The sequence below is a fragment of the Malurus melanocephalus genome, unplaced genomic scaffold (genome assembly GCF_030028575.1).
Source record: "Malurus melanocephalus ecotype Western Australia unplaced genomic scaffold, MMel_1.1 scaffold_59, whole genome shotgun sequence".
Taxonomy (NCBI): Eukaryota; Metazoa; Chordata; class Aves; order Passeriformes; family Maluridae; genus Malurus; species Malurus melanocephalus.
Window position 1 is genome coordinate 652260 of NW_026623291.1, and position 14236 is coordinate 666495.

General features: G+C 43.8%; 1 protein-coding gene across 4 annotated transcripts in view; it reads left to right on the forward strand.

Annotated features, from left to right (window-relative positions):
• Positions 1–13835, forward strand: part of EYA2 (EYA transcriptional coactivator and phosphatase 2) — an 80972-nt gene extending 67137 nt beyond the window's left edge. For 2 of the 4 annotated variants that reach the window (XM_057365950.1, XM_057365951.1), the window contains 7 exons: positions 1426–1515; positions 6884–6942; positions 7745–7905; positions 8486–8600; positions 9206–9327; positions 10141–10241; positions 13350–13835. In XM_057365950.1, the coding sequence (XP_057221933.1) occupies positions 1426–1515; positions 6884–6942; positions 7745–7905; positions 8486–8600; positions 9206–9327; positions 10141–10241; positions 13350–13430 (729 nt within the window). In that variant the 3' untranslated portion in view covers positions 13431–13835. The remainder of the gene's footprint in view (positions 1–1425; positions 1516–6883; positions 6943–7744; positions 7906–8485; positions 8601–9205; positions 9328–10140; positions 10242–13349) is intronic. The other 2 variants (XM_057365952.1, XM_057365953.1) reach the window with 2 other exon arrangements.
• Positions 13836–14236: the final 401 nt, after the last annotated feature.

Consider the following 14236-nt stretch of genomic DNA (forward strand, 5'->3'; position numbering starts at 1 on the left):
ACAATCATGTTTAAACATGACAGARCTTCTCTTTAATGGGCACAGTGCTTGTGAGTCACACACATGGCTGAAACCACAGCCATTCTGCTCTAATTAAAGAGAGCTTCACTAAGAATGTGTAATAATTAGCTTGGTGTGTAGAACACCATCCATGTCAACAGCATCTGCCTCAAAGGTTGATTGAAATGTGCTCATCCTCCCAACATTGTGCTCCCTGTTAGAGCTCCTCAGTCAATCCATYACTGTCCTGTCATACAAGAACAGGGCTCCACAGAAATCTGCAGAAAATTAGAGTAGGGGCTGTGTTTAAGTGTGTCACACATCACGATAAAGCAAGGCAGATTTATACATCAAGGGGAGAGATCCCTGACTTATTGAAGATGAATTAACAAAAAAAAAAAGTAATTCTGTTGTGGGAATGTGAGTTTTTTCCAAGTTGTCTGTTGTTGCTTAGTTTGAACAGGCACAATGCTTTTGAGCTATGACKGTTTATCAAATTAAAAGGTTATTTTACTTGTATTTTTAAGTATTTAATGAATAAGAAAATGTGCTGCTGGTGACTTTGTTTGCATCAGTGCATTTCTGTGCTCTTGCTGTGGGTTTAGGAACAAGGTTGGTTGTTTTGGGGCAGGAGGGGTTGTTGTCCTGCTGGCTTGGTGAGACAATGAAGTGACAGCCCTTTCATGGGCTCAGTGGTGTCTCAGCTGGGAAAAATATTAATTTTTTAGAATGAATTAACCAAACACCCTTAAGTAGAGCTGCAGGTGGCCTCATCCTTTTCCAGGGGAACTGACTAAATGCTTTGTCACTGATGTTGGTGGGAGCAGCATCTTGGTGTGAGAAAGTTCAGAGCTGCCAGCACGTTCATSTTGACATTCAATTGTTAAAAAAGCATGATTTAAAAATGCTGCAGGCAGCCAGAATTTCTGCATCTTGTCCTTCCCTTTCAGGAAGCTGTTGGGGTTTGCATGGTGGAATGGGGCTGTTTTAGCTCTGCTGAAATTGTTAAATTAGGAGGCAGCTTCAGTGGGATGGAATGGCTGGTTTGAAGGACAAGGCAGGATAACTACCCCAAACTGTTCACTAAAGATACTACTGGAAATCAATTTTCTGTCTAACCTACTGAAGCAATTCTTACATAGTTTCAGGTGTTTAAAGGATCTTTTTATCATCTGAAGTGTGTGGGCTGTTTGTGGTGAATCAGACATCCTTCAAAGAACAGAATTTGTTTATCGAGGAGAACAAAAGGATGGGAAAATCATGTTAATGTTGAAAAACATGGGAAATAAAATTACTTTAATAAATATATCTTGAGAAATAGGAATGTGTAGATCCTGTGTTTGGCCTAAGATTTCCCACCTTCCTTCCACCTCCCCCAAAAAAAAAAAGAAATTAATGGAAGAAAACCTGATTTTCCCCCAACAGGACACCACAACGTCTGTGCGGATAGGTCTCATGATGGAAGAAATGATCTTCAACCTTGCAGATACACATCTGTTCTTTAATGACCTGGAGGTATGTAACTGCTTCTTTTATTTAACATCTCCCTCTCTCTCATCATTTGCGTGTGGTCTACAAACTTGGGGGTTTTGGCCAAGAAACTTTTGATTTTTGACCCCAAAGAAATGGACCTTAGGTGGCTTATTGGAAGCATCCTCACTGTCCTTTGACACCTCTGTTCTGTTTGGGAATTTTTTTCTAAAAACATAGTAAACAATGGCTTTTTGCAGGTTTATTAAATGTAATAATGAGAACATGGTTGCTGTTTCTCCTGAAATGTTGTGTTTAATAATTTTATTAAGCTAAATTAGCATAGCTCCTATGGGGGCAGGCAGGAATTAGCTGTGAGCCAATGCAGAGGTTTTGAAAAGGTTCCTCTGTTCTTGAGGAGCTTCTGTTACACACAGACAGAGCAGGAGGTCTGCTCAAGCTCAGGAATACTGCASGATGAAACTCTGGAATTTCAACAGAGGGAAGAACCCTTCCTGTTTGTGGCATGGTTAGACCTGACTRTTTCTTATGCAAAACAAAAATCCTTTTGGATATGGGGTAAAATTCAAGCAAAGTGATGCTGCTAGCAGATTTCTCTCAGCTGCTGGGAACCAGCTGCACAGCAATAATGAAAGTTTGTTGGCATTTGCAGTCAGGACACAGAGTCTGAATGGATCATGGACAGAGTAAGGGAGGGTTGTGCTGTGGGCACCTTGGAATCACAACTCTGCTTTGAGGCATTTGGAGCAAAAAAACCTGGCATCCCTGGGCAGGCTTCTATGGTCTTTTTTTTTTTATTATTATTTTTTCTTCACTTGAAAAAGGAAGAATTTGTTTCTGTGTCAAATGAAAGGAGAGAACTTTTTCTGTGCCTGAGGAGTTCAGCGGGAATTTCTGGTTCCTTCACTGTTTAATTGCAGTGTGGTCCCCTGTGTTAGGGGAGGTACAACCTTTCCTGCCACCTGGCTCCTGGCAGTCCTGAGSTTTCACTTGCTGAGAGTTTTTATTTCCTTTCAAAGACAACCACCTGAACTGACAGATTTTTCTTCTTTTAACTTTTTCACAGAGGGAGTTTATGATGAGGGCACAGAAAGTACAAAGTAAAATATCTTTCTCTTAGGGAAAAGAAAAAAAAAAAGCTCCTTTTTAGGAGCCCAGGGCASTATTTAAGTAGTGGTAATTCACCTTTCACCTATCAGATCTCAGTATGTGATACAACAAAGCTCCATGTCCTGCACAAAGCCACCCTYCAAAGCCCCTCTGCGTTTCTAGAGTTTTGCAAGAACGACCACTTTTAAAATAACTTTCCTCCTTTTYTCACTTACTGCTCTAAAACTTTAAATGAAGCAGCAAATTGTCTGGCCTTGTTCAAATTATGCACATTTATCAGTCAGTAACAGCTTTGGCACTGGTGGTTTGGTTTTAGCTGAGCCTTTTCAATGAAAAATTGAGGGATGATGGAGAATTCAAGRAAAGTAAATGTTCCTTAACAGAATTTTACTTTCCAAAAAAGCCATGTCAGTTTGGAAGAATTTGCAGCAACAGAGTCATCCAGAGTTACCCACCCAACTCCTTCATTTAGGATGATAAATAAAAGTCAGCTTTGTGTATTCACAGAGTGATATTTAAGGATCATACATCACTGAGCACTAGGCTTAAAAAATGTAGGGAATTACATTCTTAAAAATGGAAAAAGGAACTGGTGAAAAAGAGCACAGAAACAGATTCAGCTGAGACCCACAAGCATTACCATATACATTAGCACCATCATGTGGTGCAGCACTGGCCTGTGCAGGACAAAATGAGCTAAAACTGTGCAGAAATAATCTCTGCCCATCTTCTGTGCTGGGGCACAGTGTGAGGAGGAGCTGTGGTTCAGACAGCAGTGGGGTCATTGCCCAATTCTAACCAAAGCAAGAGCTCTCTTAGCAGATGATGTTAAACWCAGCAAAACGTTTCTCTGACACAATCCATGGCCAAGTTCAGATATTTTGGGGGATCCAGCAGCCTGAATTAACCAGAGCATGGAACAAGGGGAAAAAACTGGAGGAAATGATGCACATCCTCTCCAGAGAGGCAGGTTGGATGAGGAAATCAATTCTTTTGCTTTAGCACGGGGGAATGGTTTATCCTGCTGTCTGTAGTTTTCAGTGCTGTGCAGAGCCCTTTAAAGGATTCCCAAGAGGGGTCTGATGAGGACAAAGCACTTGTCCACAGATASAGCAAGGYTTGCACAGCCCTTGGTGCATTTGTRTGACCCTCCTTAGTCTGGTGAGGATGTGATGTCCCATCATAGCAAAAAAAATGGTTTCAGAGTCTGAGGGAGGAGCCTGARCTGGAATGCTCCCTTTTTCCTGTTAAAAAAAAATATTCTGAAACTCTGGTTAGCCAGGGCTTTATCTTTTCTTAGGATCTGCCCAGAAGGGWTTCAGGTAACTGTTTCCTGGATGCATTAGCTGAATGCATTTTGGCTTTGCTTGGGAATGGGAATGGATGTGTGCAAAGCTGAACCAGCAGATGGATTCAGATGGATCTGTTCAGAKCCATCCTGCTTCAGCCCATCCTCTCCTGGTGCTGAGGCCAAGTTCCAGCTGATTCACCCCAAACCTTGTATGGGAGGAGGCTGATTGCTGGTCCCCAGGGCAGGTCTTCCAGACTGGGCAAGTCTTAGGCTCCTACTAAAAAATTTCAGTCTTTTTACAGAAAGGGATTCTCTGTCAGCAAGTCAAGTGTCCCAGGCAGATGAAATCCCTGCAGCCTGCAAATGTGAGCCATGCAAGGTGTGCACAAAAGGCTCTGGTCATGTTGCACAATGTTATCAGCAAATATTCACYTGACAGGAGTTATTCTCCCTCTCTGCTCCCCTTTTGTGAAATTGGAGAGAAAAGAACTTACCCAAGATTACAAATCGCAGTGAAGTTAAAATACAMACTCTGGGCTTTCCAGGTTGTACTTTTTTTTTTCCCCAGATGCCTTTTTGTTCACAGTACAATGCTGGCTAAAGATTAGCACCTTGCACCCCCATTTCCTCTGGAGATATTACTGTCTAAAACCCTGGAAAACAGGTATTTTAAAGACAGGAGAACTRACAACGGGGTGAGGAATTAACTAAYRAGGAGATTAGTGTGTTTACAAGTTGCTCCCTTTCAGAGCCATCCCTGGAGGTTTTGTTTTYTGGGAGCTGTTATTAACCCCCACCTAATGAAGGATGCAAGATCAGTGAATCCATGAGATGTTTGAAAATCTCTGTCACAGTCCTGATCCACAGATAGAATTTGTGTGCATTTGTGTGTATGTTGTTCTCATACTTGCACAAGACATTYCTTGAGAATATTTAGAGGGAATGTGTAGGGTAACAGGAGTTGCTCTGTGTGTGCTCAGGAGCCCTGTATTTCACAAGGAGGCAGCAGAGGCTTTCTCCAAGCCAGCAGAGCCATTTCAAACAGCTCAGGCTCCTTTACATGTGGGTCAAGGATTTGCTTCCACCGGGAGAGAGGTTGTGTAGCACCCAGAGACACCCCAAGAGTGACCCCAGATCAGTGCCCAGAGCTGCAGAGCTGCACATCACACTCAGAGATCCTGGAATATCARCTTAAAACATCAGCAGCTGTGAAATCCGGTCCATGTCCCCATCACAGCCTTCCACTGGAACCATCYCCTCCCTTTCAGCAGCCCAGACACCCAGCTTTGATTCCCACTSGCTGAGGTTTCAAGGAAATGCTGCAAGGATGAGAAATGAGTCTGTAAGGGAGCGGTGAGCTCGGAGCGGTGGTGGCTGCGGTCCCCGAGTTCCCCGTAACTCGAGAGCTCAGCCGGGCTATGAGGTAGCGTCTCAGCCAGTGTCAGGGTGTTTTATTGAGTCAGAAATGTGATAGCTGCTGTTGTCACACCCCAGTGTACAGAACAATCCATTCACAAATGAGGAAAGCAGATCTCTCCACAAATGCCTTTCCCCTGACTGAACGCCCCGCGTCGCACAGCCCAGGGGGAGTGGGCTGCATCGGTGTTACCCCAGCGTGGTTCACTACAGAATTTGGGAGATTTCTTAAAAACATGATTGGGTTGGAGGAGAGAGAGAGAGGTGCAGCAGAGATCTGCTCTTCAGCTGCTTGGCTCCAAGTGCGTACACCAATATACACTCCAGCAATGGGTTAGTAAGAGGGCTGATGAGATGGGARCAAAATGCAATTGTGTGTCTTTTTGAGAATTATCTAAAACACTGCAGAAAATCTCATTATTATGGACAAGAACTATCTGTCATGTTTTGCCTTTGATAGCAAGTTTGGTTACTTGTTTGGGGATATTTCATTTTTTGGAAGGGTCTTGTTTAAAGTAATTAATCAAACTCATAATTGCGTAAGGAAGGTAAAACAAATTCTGTGGTTTACAGAACACTGAAGTGGTGAAGAATTGCTGCAGAATTGCTGCACCTTTTTTAGCTGTAATTGTTCTGACTTCAGAGCCCTGTGGTACCAAGTGTCACAGCTCTCACTTCTGTTGAAAAATCAACCAAAACAAAAGATAGTGTYCATCAGCTTGCAGGCTTTCTGTTCTGTTCTCACCTGCAAGGCTCATGGAGAAAGGAGAGTTAAGGTGGTGGGGGAAAGCTTCCCAGTTTTCCTCTTTCTAATCTTAATGCTGAGGCTGGGAAGGAAACCAAAGGAATAACATTTCTGACATTTTTGAGGCAGGGCCTCCACCATTTGAACACTGAAGAATTTTGGAAGATAAGATCTAGARCACATACTTGATGCGGGCTGAGCTCCAAGTAGATATTCTGGTTAAATTTCCTGTGCACAGATTTCCTCATTACATTCTCCCTCAGCTCTGTCTGTGGCTGGGGCAGTGAAAGAGTGTTTCCTTCAGTGCTTCAGCCCAGCTTCCCTGCACATCAAAGGAAGCTCAGCCCCCTCAGAACAGACTGAGAAAACACCAGCAGGACAGGCGTCTCTGGAAATCTCTCTGGGACAGATCCTCTCCCCTGTAATTATGTGGGTATACACCTCCTGTCCAAAGCAGTATTCTCRCAGGGGGAAAGGCTGCCAATTCTCTGCCTTATGGTGCATACAGAGTAGAGAAAACACAGCTTTCCTGGCTGAAACACAAGCATCTCTCTCCCTGCTGTTGGCTTAGGAAGGAGTTCCACTTGCTGTGTTATTCAAGAGCTGTTGTGCCCTTAGATAACAGCAGATCTCACACACAACCTCTGTCTGCTCATATTTTGTGCAAGTGATACTTGTTGCAAACAATTGACTGGTTAGACTACAATACTAGCAATATGTAAGATTTTATCTCCTTAATATTACACTTAATTTTGCATTACATTATTTCAGGGTTTTTTTTTTTTTTCCACAACATCTACTCACCACTGTATTTTTTTCATGTTTCTCAGGACTGTGACCAGATCCACATAGATGATGTGTCATCAGATGATAATGGTCAAGATCTAAGGTATGGGATCTCCCAGGCTGGAAGCTGCAGGTCAGGCAGTCCCAGCCATGTGGAAAAGCAAAGGCTGGTCAGTGATTCTCAGACATGCATTCTGTCCCTCCTGGCTCCGTGCTGTCTCCATTTATCAGGCACACACAAATACAGAGCTCTCTTTCTCACATTATTGTGCCTGTGCCTTCTGTCAGGCCCTGACTGTGCTGAGCTTTGAACCATTCTGGGAGATATATCTAAATCTGGTTGAGCTCCAGTCAGACCACACGGGTTTCTGATATGATTTGGCCAGACATTTATCACAGCTGTCGCCAAAATGCTTCAGAACCAGACTGAGAGGTTTCCCACGGTCCAGTCCATAGTGAAGGCTTAGTAGTGAGGAGTTGGACCTTGCTATGCCAGGTCCTTGCAGATATTTGTGCCAAAACTGCACCAAACATTTCTGTTACCTATGTAAGGTAGGTTTTCATGTTCACAGAACGTTCTGTACAATTCCATCTGCTTTTCCCAAAGCATTGCCTGCACAGTCATGGTAAAGGGACAGGAATGAAATGTGCAGAACTCATATAGAGCTTTGCAATTTGTGGTTTTATGGGTGATTATTGTGAGAAATTGGTGCAGGAACAGAACATTTTTTTAGATCTGTGCTGGTAATTGTGCTAAAGATGAACTTCAGCTCAGCACAGCGTGTCCYGTGTGTGCCTCTGCTGCCGCTTTTCTCCACATTTCATTTGAGCTGTTTCCCCTCCCTGCTGGCCCTGTGCAGGCTGTCATTACACTGAGCTCTCCCCTTCCCTCCTGCCTTTCCCAGCACGTATAACTTCTCTGCGGATGGCTTCCACAGTTCCAGCGCCAGCKCCAGCCTCTGCCTGGGCTCGGGGGTTCACGGCGGAGTGGACTGGATGAGGAAATTGGCGTTCCGCTACCGCCGCGTCAAAGAGATGTACAACACCTACAAAAACAATGTGGGCGGTGAGTGCCAGCGGCCAGGCAGCCAGCAGGCCTTCCATTCCATCTTCCCAAAAATTGGAGCGTCTCCAGGGACATCTCTGGAGGAGCTGTGGGGATCCTCGTGATACGGGTGCTGCACARGGAGTGCCTCCCCAGTCACCCTTAAATGTGGATCTCTACAGGATTCACRGGAGAACACTGAAATACCTGCTTTAGTGGTTTGGGAAAGACTCRAGTCCAAGTGTGGGGCTTTGTTTTGTAATTCATTTGGCAGGAAAGCAACCTGGTCCTATTTTCCAGAATGTTTAGCAGGAAGGCAAACAGTTCAAAACTAAATACACTCTTCTTTTTAAAACACAACACTAAGGCTTTCTTGTGTTACAACTACTCGTTTTTAACTCCCCCAAAACCATACCACCAGATATCATGATTCCCTGGGTTCYACCATCTCCCCAGTGGGCAAAGGGAAGCAGTGGCACCAGGGCCAAGAGAGGGGCAGTGACAGAGGTCAGACCACAGACAGGTGCCCTTTGGCATTGTGCATAAAAATCCACGCAATTCCCTTTCTGTGCTTCTGCAAAGACATTTTCCCTGCTTGCAGGTTTAATAGGAGCTCCTAAGAGGGAAACCTGGCTGCAGCTGAGAGCGGAACTGGAAGCGCTGACTGATCTCTGGCTCACACACGCTCTGAAGGCGCTGAATTTGATACATTCCCGGTAAGAGCAGCTCAAAGAATTGCCTGTGGGCTTCATCCAGGAGCTCCTAAGCTTCCCTTGTTTTCCTCCTCTAAACAAATTGAGACACATTTGCAGGACTTTGCTGGCCAAGCCTGTGGGAGGCCAGTCTGCAAATACTGGCCAGGCTGAATTATCAAGGGTTGGGGGGAGCTTGGGATGATGAGCTGAGCAAAAGCAGAACAATCCTTGTCCTTGTCCTTGCCTTTCCTTGGCCTCCTCATCCATGGCACCATTTTCATGTGAGAGGTGAGGAGAGGGAGGAAGAAGCCCTTCTGTCCCTGAGCACGTTCACTCACAGAGCCCAGCATGGAAATTAATGCMCTGTGTTTAAATTCCCACCAAACAGATCCTGGCAAGCTTGCAGTAAAGCTGCATCACTGCTGCTAGTTTGTTTTATGTTTTTTTCATTCTACTGAGCTGATCAAAAGACATTTCTGGTACTCACATTATCTTCCTCTGGCTGTAGMATTCCCCATTGGCTTGGGAACTTCCAGTGGCAGGAAAGGTTTGCTTCCCAGCATCTTTCAGTCCAGGGTGAAAGAGGGAAACACAGATTTTCTCTTCTAATGAATTCTGTTTTCTAGGCCCAACTGTGTGAATGTGTTGGTCACCACAACTCAGCTGATACCAGCCCTGGCTAAAGTGCTTCTCTAYGGACTGGGCACTGTCTTCCCCATTGAAAACATTTACAGTGCAACAAAAACAGGTAARAGCAATCTGACTGAGGCCTCACCTAAGACAGGCTGGAGTTTTGCCCCTGGGTCAGGCACAGCCATCCCATCTAATGGTAACAAGCAAGGACTGAGCTTTGTTTTTAGCTCCATGCTTTCAGATGTCTGATTCACATCCTGACTGCCACACTTCACCTGGTACAGACTGCAGGGAGAAAGAATCTAAAAAACATTTCTCAAGTGTCTCCWTGGGGKAGTGAGGCAGATGTACAGATACATMCCCATCCTGTGGGGCACTGACTGCACGTGGGATGTCCAGCTGCACCCAGCTGAAGGGAGATGTGCTTGGACCTGTTACAGAAACTTTTTGGATCCTCTTTGCAGAGGGTCAAGGGTGCTAAATGAGCTTGATGAAGCTTTGTGAGTAATAAGTACTGATAGGGTTGGTTTTTCTGTGTTCTGTTCTTTCTGGTGTTTGTGTCTGAACTCCTGAGGACTGAATTTTCATGTTTTTACTGCAACCAGAATGAACAGAAGAGGGCTCTGGAAACTGAATGCCAYGAGGGTCACATCAGTCTGCCAGCTGCTGGTCTGAGCAGGGCATCAGTCACAAAGCTCAGAAAACTGGCCACATTTGGAAGTCCTTGGCTGATAAAGCCAGTGCTATCATGGGATTGAGAGGATGCACCTCAAATGAAAATCCAGTTAGGTTCCAGTTTCAAAAGAAAACAAAGAATGTAGCAGCCAGTTCAGTTAGGTTCTAACTCCAGGCCCTGTACCTGAATATTTGCTCTGCCTGTGGTGTGTGTCCACATAAAAAAATCTGTATCTTCTCTTGTGTTGCTTAGGGAAAGAGAGCTGTTTTGAAAGAATAATGCAGAGGTTTGGAAGGAAAGCCGTRTACATTGTAATAGGAGATGGTGTTGAAGAGGAACAGGGAGCAAAAAAGGTACAGTTTGTGGATTTTATGTTGGATTCTTCCAAGTTTTCATTGCAATGACCCTTTATTTATGCATTTAATGAAGCWCCCTCYATTTGAAGCAGTTTAAAATTKATCTCATTYSTTAATATGCAAAATATTCAACWATCAYCTTATCAGAAATTCCATATCCTAAGCCCCCCCCATTTTGGCCGCTGGTAAATATATTTCAGGTAGTTGCTGTGTCTCATGTTCCAGGAATCGTTCTTGCTTAACAAAGATGACTTTTAACACATGAAAAGGGGAGCTGGCTTTACAGGGGCAGGAATACAATTCGATAATGGCAGACATTGTTTGCAAAATGCCTTTGTGCATCCTGGGTCTTGTGCTCCTGATGTGRCTGCAGAAATGTGATAGAGCTGCATTTGCTCCAGGAGCATTGCACGTGAGTTGAGATGATGGAACTGGCTGAATGATCTCCATCTTCAGCCAACTTGTTAATTTTTAATAGATACAGAAATTACTGGTGTAGCTCAGGTGATGTACAAAGTATTATATCACAGTTGCTCAGCTAGAGCAAGCACCTGGTATCTCATTCTGATTGAAGAACCTGCAAAGACTTTCCAAGCAAATTTGAGCCCTTTGGTTGCACAAGCCCAGGAACGAAGGGATCCCAGCAAATAAAGGTGGGGGTACATGTTCTGTCCCCAGAATTGTATCTCAGGTTATCTTCAAAGCAGCAGAAAACCTGTTTCTTCATAGATTATTTCCCTTGGCCAGTGGAAGCAACAATATCTGCACCCACCCTGGAAAACTGCCAAACCTGCAGATGGTTGTGTGGCTCATGGAGGGTTAAGGAGCTGTCAGGGAAGAGTCCAGAATACGAGACTGGGGCTGAAGTGACAATAACCTGCTGCTTGTGGCAGCTCAGTGCCACACTTCAAAGGCAGTGGGTCAGTGAACAGGAGGCATCAAAGGCTGCCTGGGGAGGTGGGAAGGTTCTGCAGTCTCCTCTGCCGGGGTTTCAGGAGCCTCCTGCTCCTGTCTCCTGGCCTAAGCAGCTCAGCCATTAGCAGAGCACATTCTTTGCTGGGCTGTCGCCTCCTTTGATTGATGACAATCATTAATCAAAGCTTCTACACACCTGAGCTTTATACAGAAAAAAAAAAAACAAAAAAGGGAGGGGACAGGCAGAGAGCCTTTCGCTGTTTTGCTGACAGTGCTGATAACATCTCCAGTTTCGTGGGTCATTTTTCTTCACCTGTCTGATGAGCGATAAATCCGTAACTGCTGAACAACAGGAGTGGCTGGGAGGCCAAGTTTTCTTCTGGTTTAGGAAAGAAAAAACAGATCATTTAATGCAAGGGGCTTAATAGCAGCTGGGGGAGGGAGAAGGAAGTAACTTTTCCCCTTAAAGTGAAATTGCAGAGCAGTGGATTGCAATCAGTTCAGCTGTCTGATTTTGCTTGCTGTCTTTACACAAACTCATAAACAGCTGGAAGGAAACATTTGTTTACTGGTAGACAACATAGCAGAGGGAAGCTTGGGTTGTGTTTAAAGGTTAGAGGAGTGTAAATAAATACTCTGCAACATGAACTGGAGTTTTTTTTTGTAGACAGATAGGTACAATTGGAAAAGGAACTTCTCCCTTCATCAGAATCTCTTTAGGAAATGTATGTTCTCTGAAGCTTTTTGGAGCTGTTTAAGAAGAAGCAGTGTGGTTACAGGTGAATTCCTGCAGTGATAAAAGACTCTTAGAAAATGTTAYGCCCATGCTGGAAGGGACTAAGTGCTGTCAGTGTAGGCTTTCTGTACATTTATTACTGCATGTAATCTACTGACTGTGTAGACTGGCATTTTGGGAGAAGGCAAAGAAAGTCACAGTCCTAAATGTTATAAAGTCATATGCAGAAGGGACCTGTGTATTTGATCTAAATTAGAATTGCTCTATCAGTTCTGGAGAAGAAACAAATCCAGTGCAAACCCCAGGCTCACCAGAACATACCAACAAAAGCTGTATTTAACATCTAAGASCACGTTCTAATTATTCTGAGGTTCTCTCTGTGCAGCCATGGGGATCACAGCTCTTGCTAAGGAACTGTGCTGTTCCAGGGGTGCATTCAGGGCACTCTGATCACAGGTAACATTCCAAGTCCCCGATGAAATTGAACTGCACTTATTTCACAGCAATTAAAAAGTTGATACTTTGTCCTCTTTCAGATGCAAGTCTTGTTTTTCTACAGTATATTCCCAACTTTTAGGAGAATAGTCAAGGTATTTTAAAGAAGGTATAGTAGGTCACAGGTAGCTGACCTTCCAGATGTTGTCCAGATGCTCAGATTTCAAGTGGAACTGGCTGGTCAAAACTTGGACATGTCTGTACATGGCTTCAGATTTATCACAACTAATACAAATTCAAAAACAAGGAGGCAGAAGAATAATACAAGATAATCTCTCAGAAATGAAAGTTAGGACAGTTTTTTGGGGACGGCTGTTTTATAACCATATTGTATCTTCCCCTGAGGTCACAGTGTTACATTAAATGAATAATTGATCTGAGCAATGATACYAGTTCTTACATTTAGAGAAAATGCAGTATGATCTGTTGTTCCAGTTAATTGTGAAAATGTTAGAAAGCATTTTGATTATGTGKCATTTTACCCCTTTGTTTACATTTTTATGAATTTTAATAACTTCCTTTTACAATAGATAGATATCATTGACCAGTCTGTGAATGACTGATAAGAGCTTTCACGGCTGATATTTGCCTAAAACTGTTTCTGGTAATTCTGCAGTTCTAGAAACATTCCTGATTAATTCACAGGGGGAAAAGTAGGCCCAAACTTTGGTATTATTTTAGCCCACACCCTCYACCACCTGTGAAGCAGAATACTCCTCAATTGTGGAGGATATATTTTCCTGTCTACAGAGGAGAGAGAGGTCAGCAAAGAGACACTTCCCTCCTCATCTCTTCCTCCCTCCTCCCCTAAGATGAGCCTCCTTGCCTGTGGCACTGTGACAGCCTGCTGGCCAAGTACAAATCTCTGTTCTTGAGGGTACAAGCTAAGAAAGTTGTTTTGATCTCAGTATTATATAAAAACAGAAAAAAAAAATTCCCCTCTTTTGGTTTCACTCTAGCACAACATGCCCTTCTGGAGAATCTCTTGTCACGCTGACCTGGAAGCTCTTCGGCACGCCTTGGAACTTGAATATTTGTAGCAGACCCCAACATCTTAGCACTGGGAGGGCTTCACTCAGACTGTTCCATCGGTTCCACCTATTCCTCAGCATTTTCTTAGTAAAAAAAATCCCACAGCAACTGCAGTTTTTCTTTTTTTTGAAGGAGAACCCTTTCAGTGGAAGCCTTTAAGAACTTGCAGCCAAAGAACATTGTCTCAAGTCCTCCTTACTTTGGACAGAGGAAAATCCTCCTGATCAGCTGCTGGGATGCTGCAGTTGCAGGCTAAGCTGGAGGCAGAGCTCTAATGGCCATTTTGCCATCAACAAGGCAACTGCTACAAGTCTGGGTCTCCCTGTCAGCGTTCTTGGTTTTGAAAGGGCAAGAGGACACAGCAAGGAGTCTGCACAATCCATCACATCACACAGGACCTTCTGAMAATAAGAGTGAAAMYKKTKRWTTTTTTTWAAWYTTTTTTTAATTTTTTTTTAATTTATGAACTAATCTCATTACTCTGGTATTAAGCTCTGTACCTGTGTTTTTAATCTGGCTTTTGGGGATGGGTGGGTAGGGAAAGTCTTACTGTTCTAAATTAACAGTTCATTTCTCCAGAAGAAACTCTGGGGACAATCATATTGTGTACATGAGTAGTAAGGACACATGGTACTGTTGGTAAGAACTGCAGCTGTGTGTTGGAACCTTACCAAGATGGTACATGGACTGTGCATGTGTCTACACGGTGCCTTATGCTGCCATCTTGGGGCTGAGGATGGGGGAAAAGTACCTTGTGATGAGTGAAAGGCATTAAATAAAAACATGTTTACATTTTGGGGGATTGGATTACCTG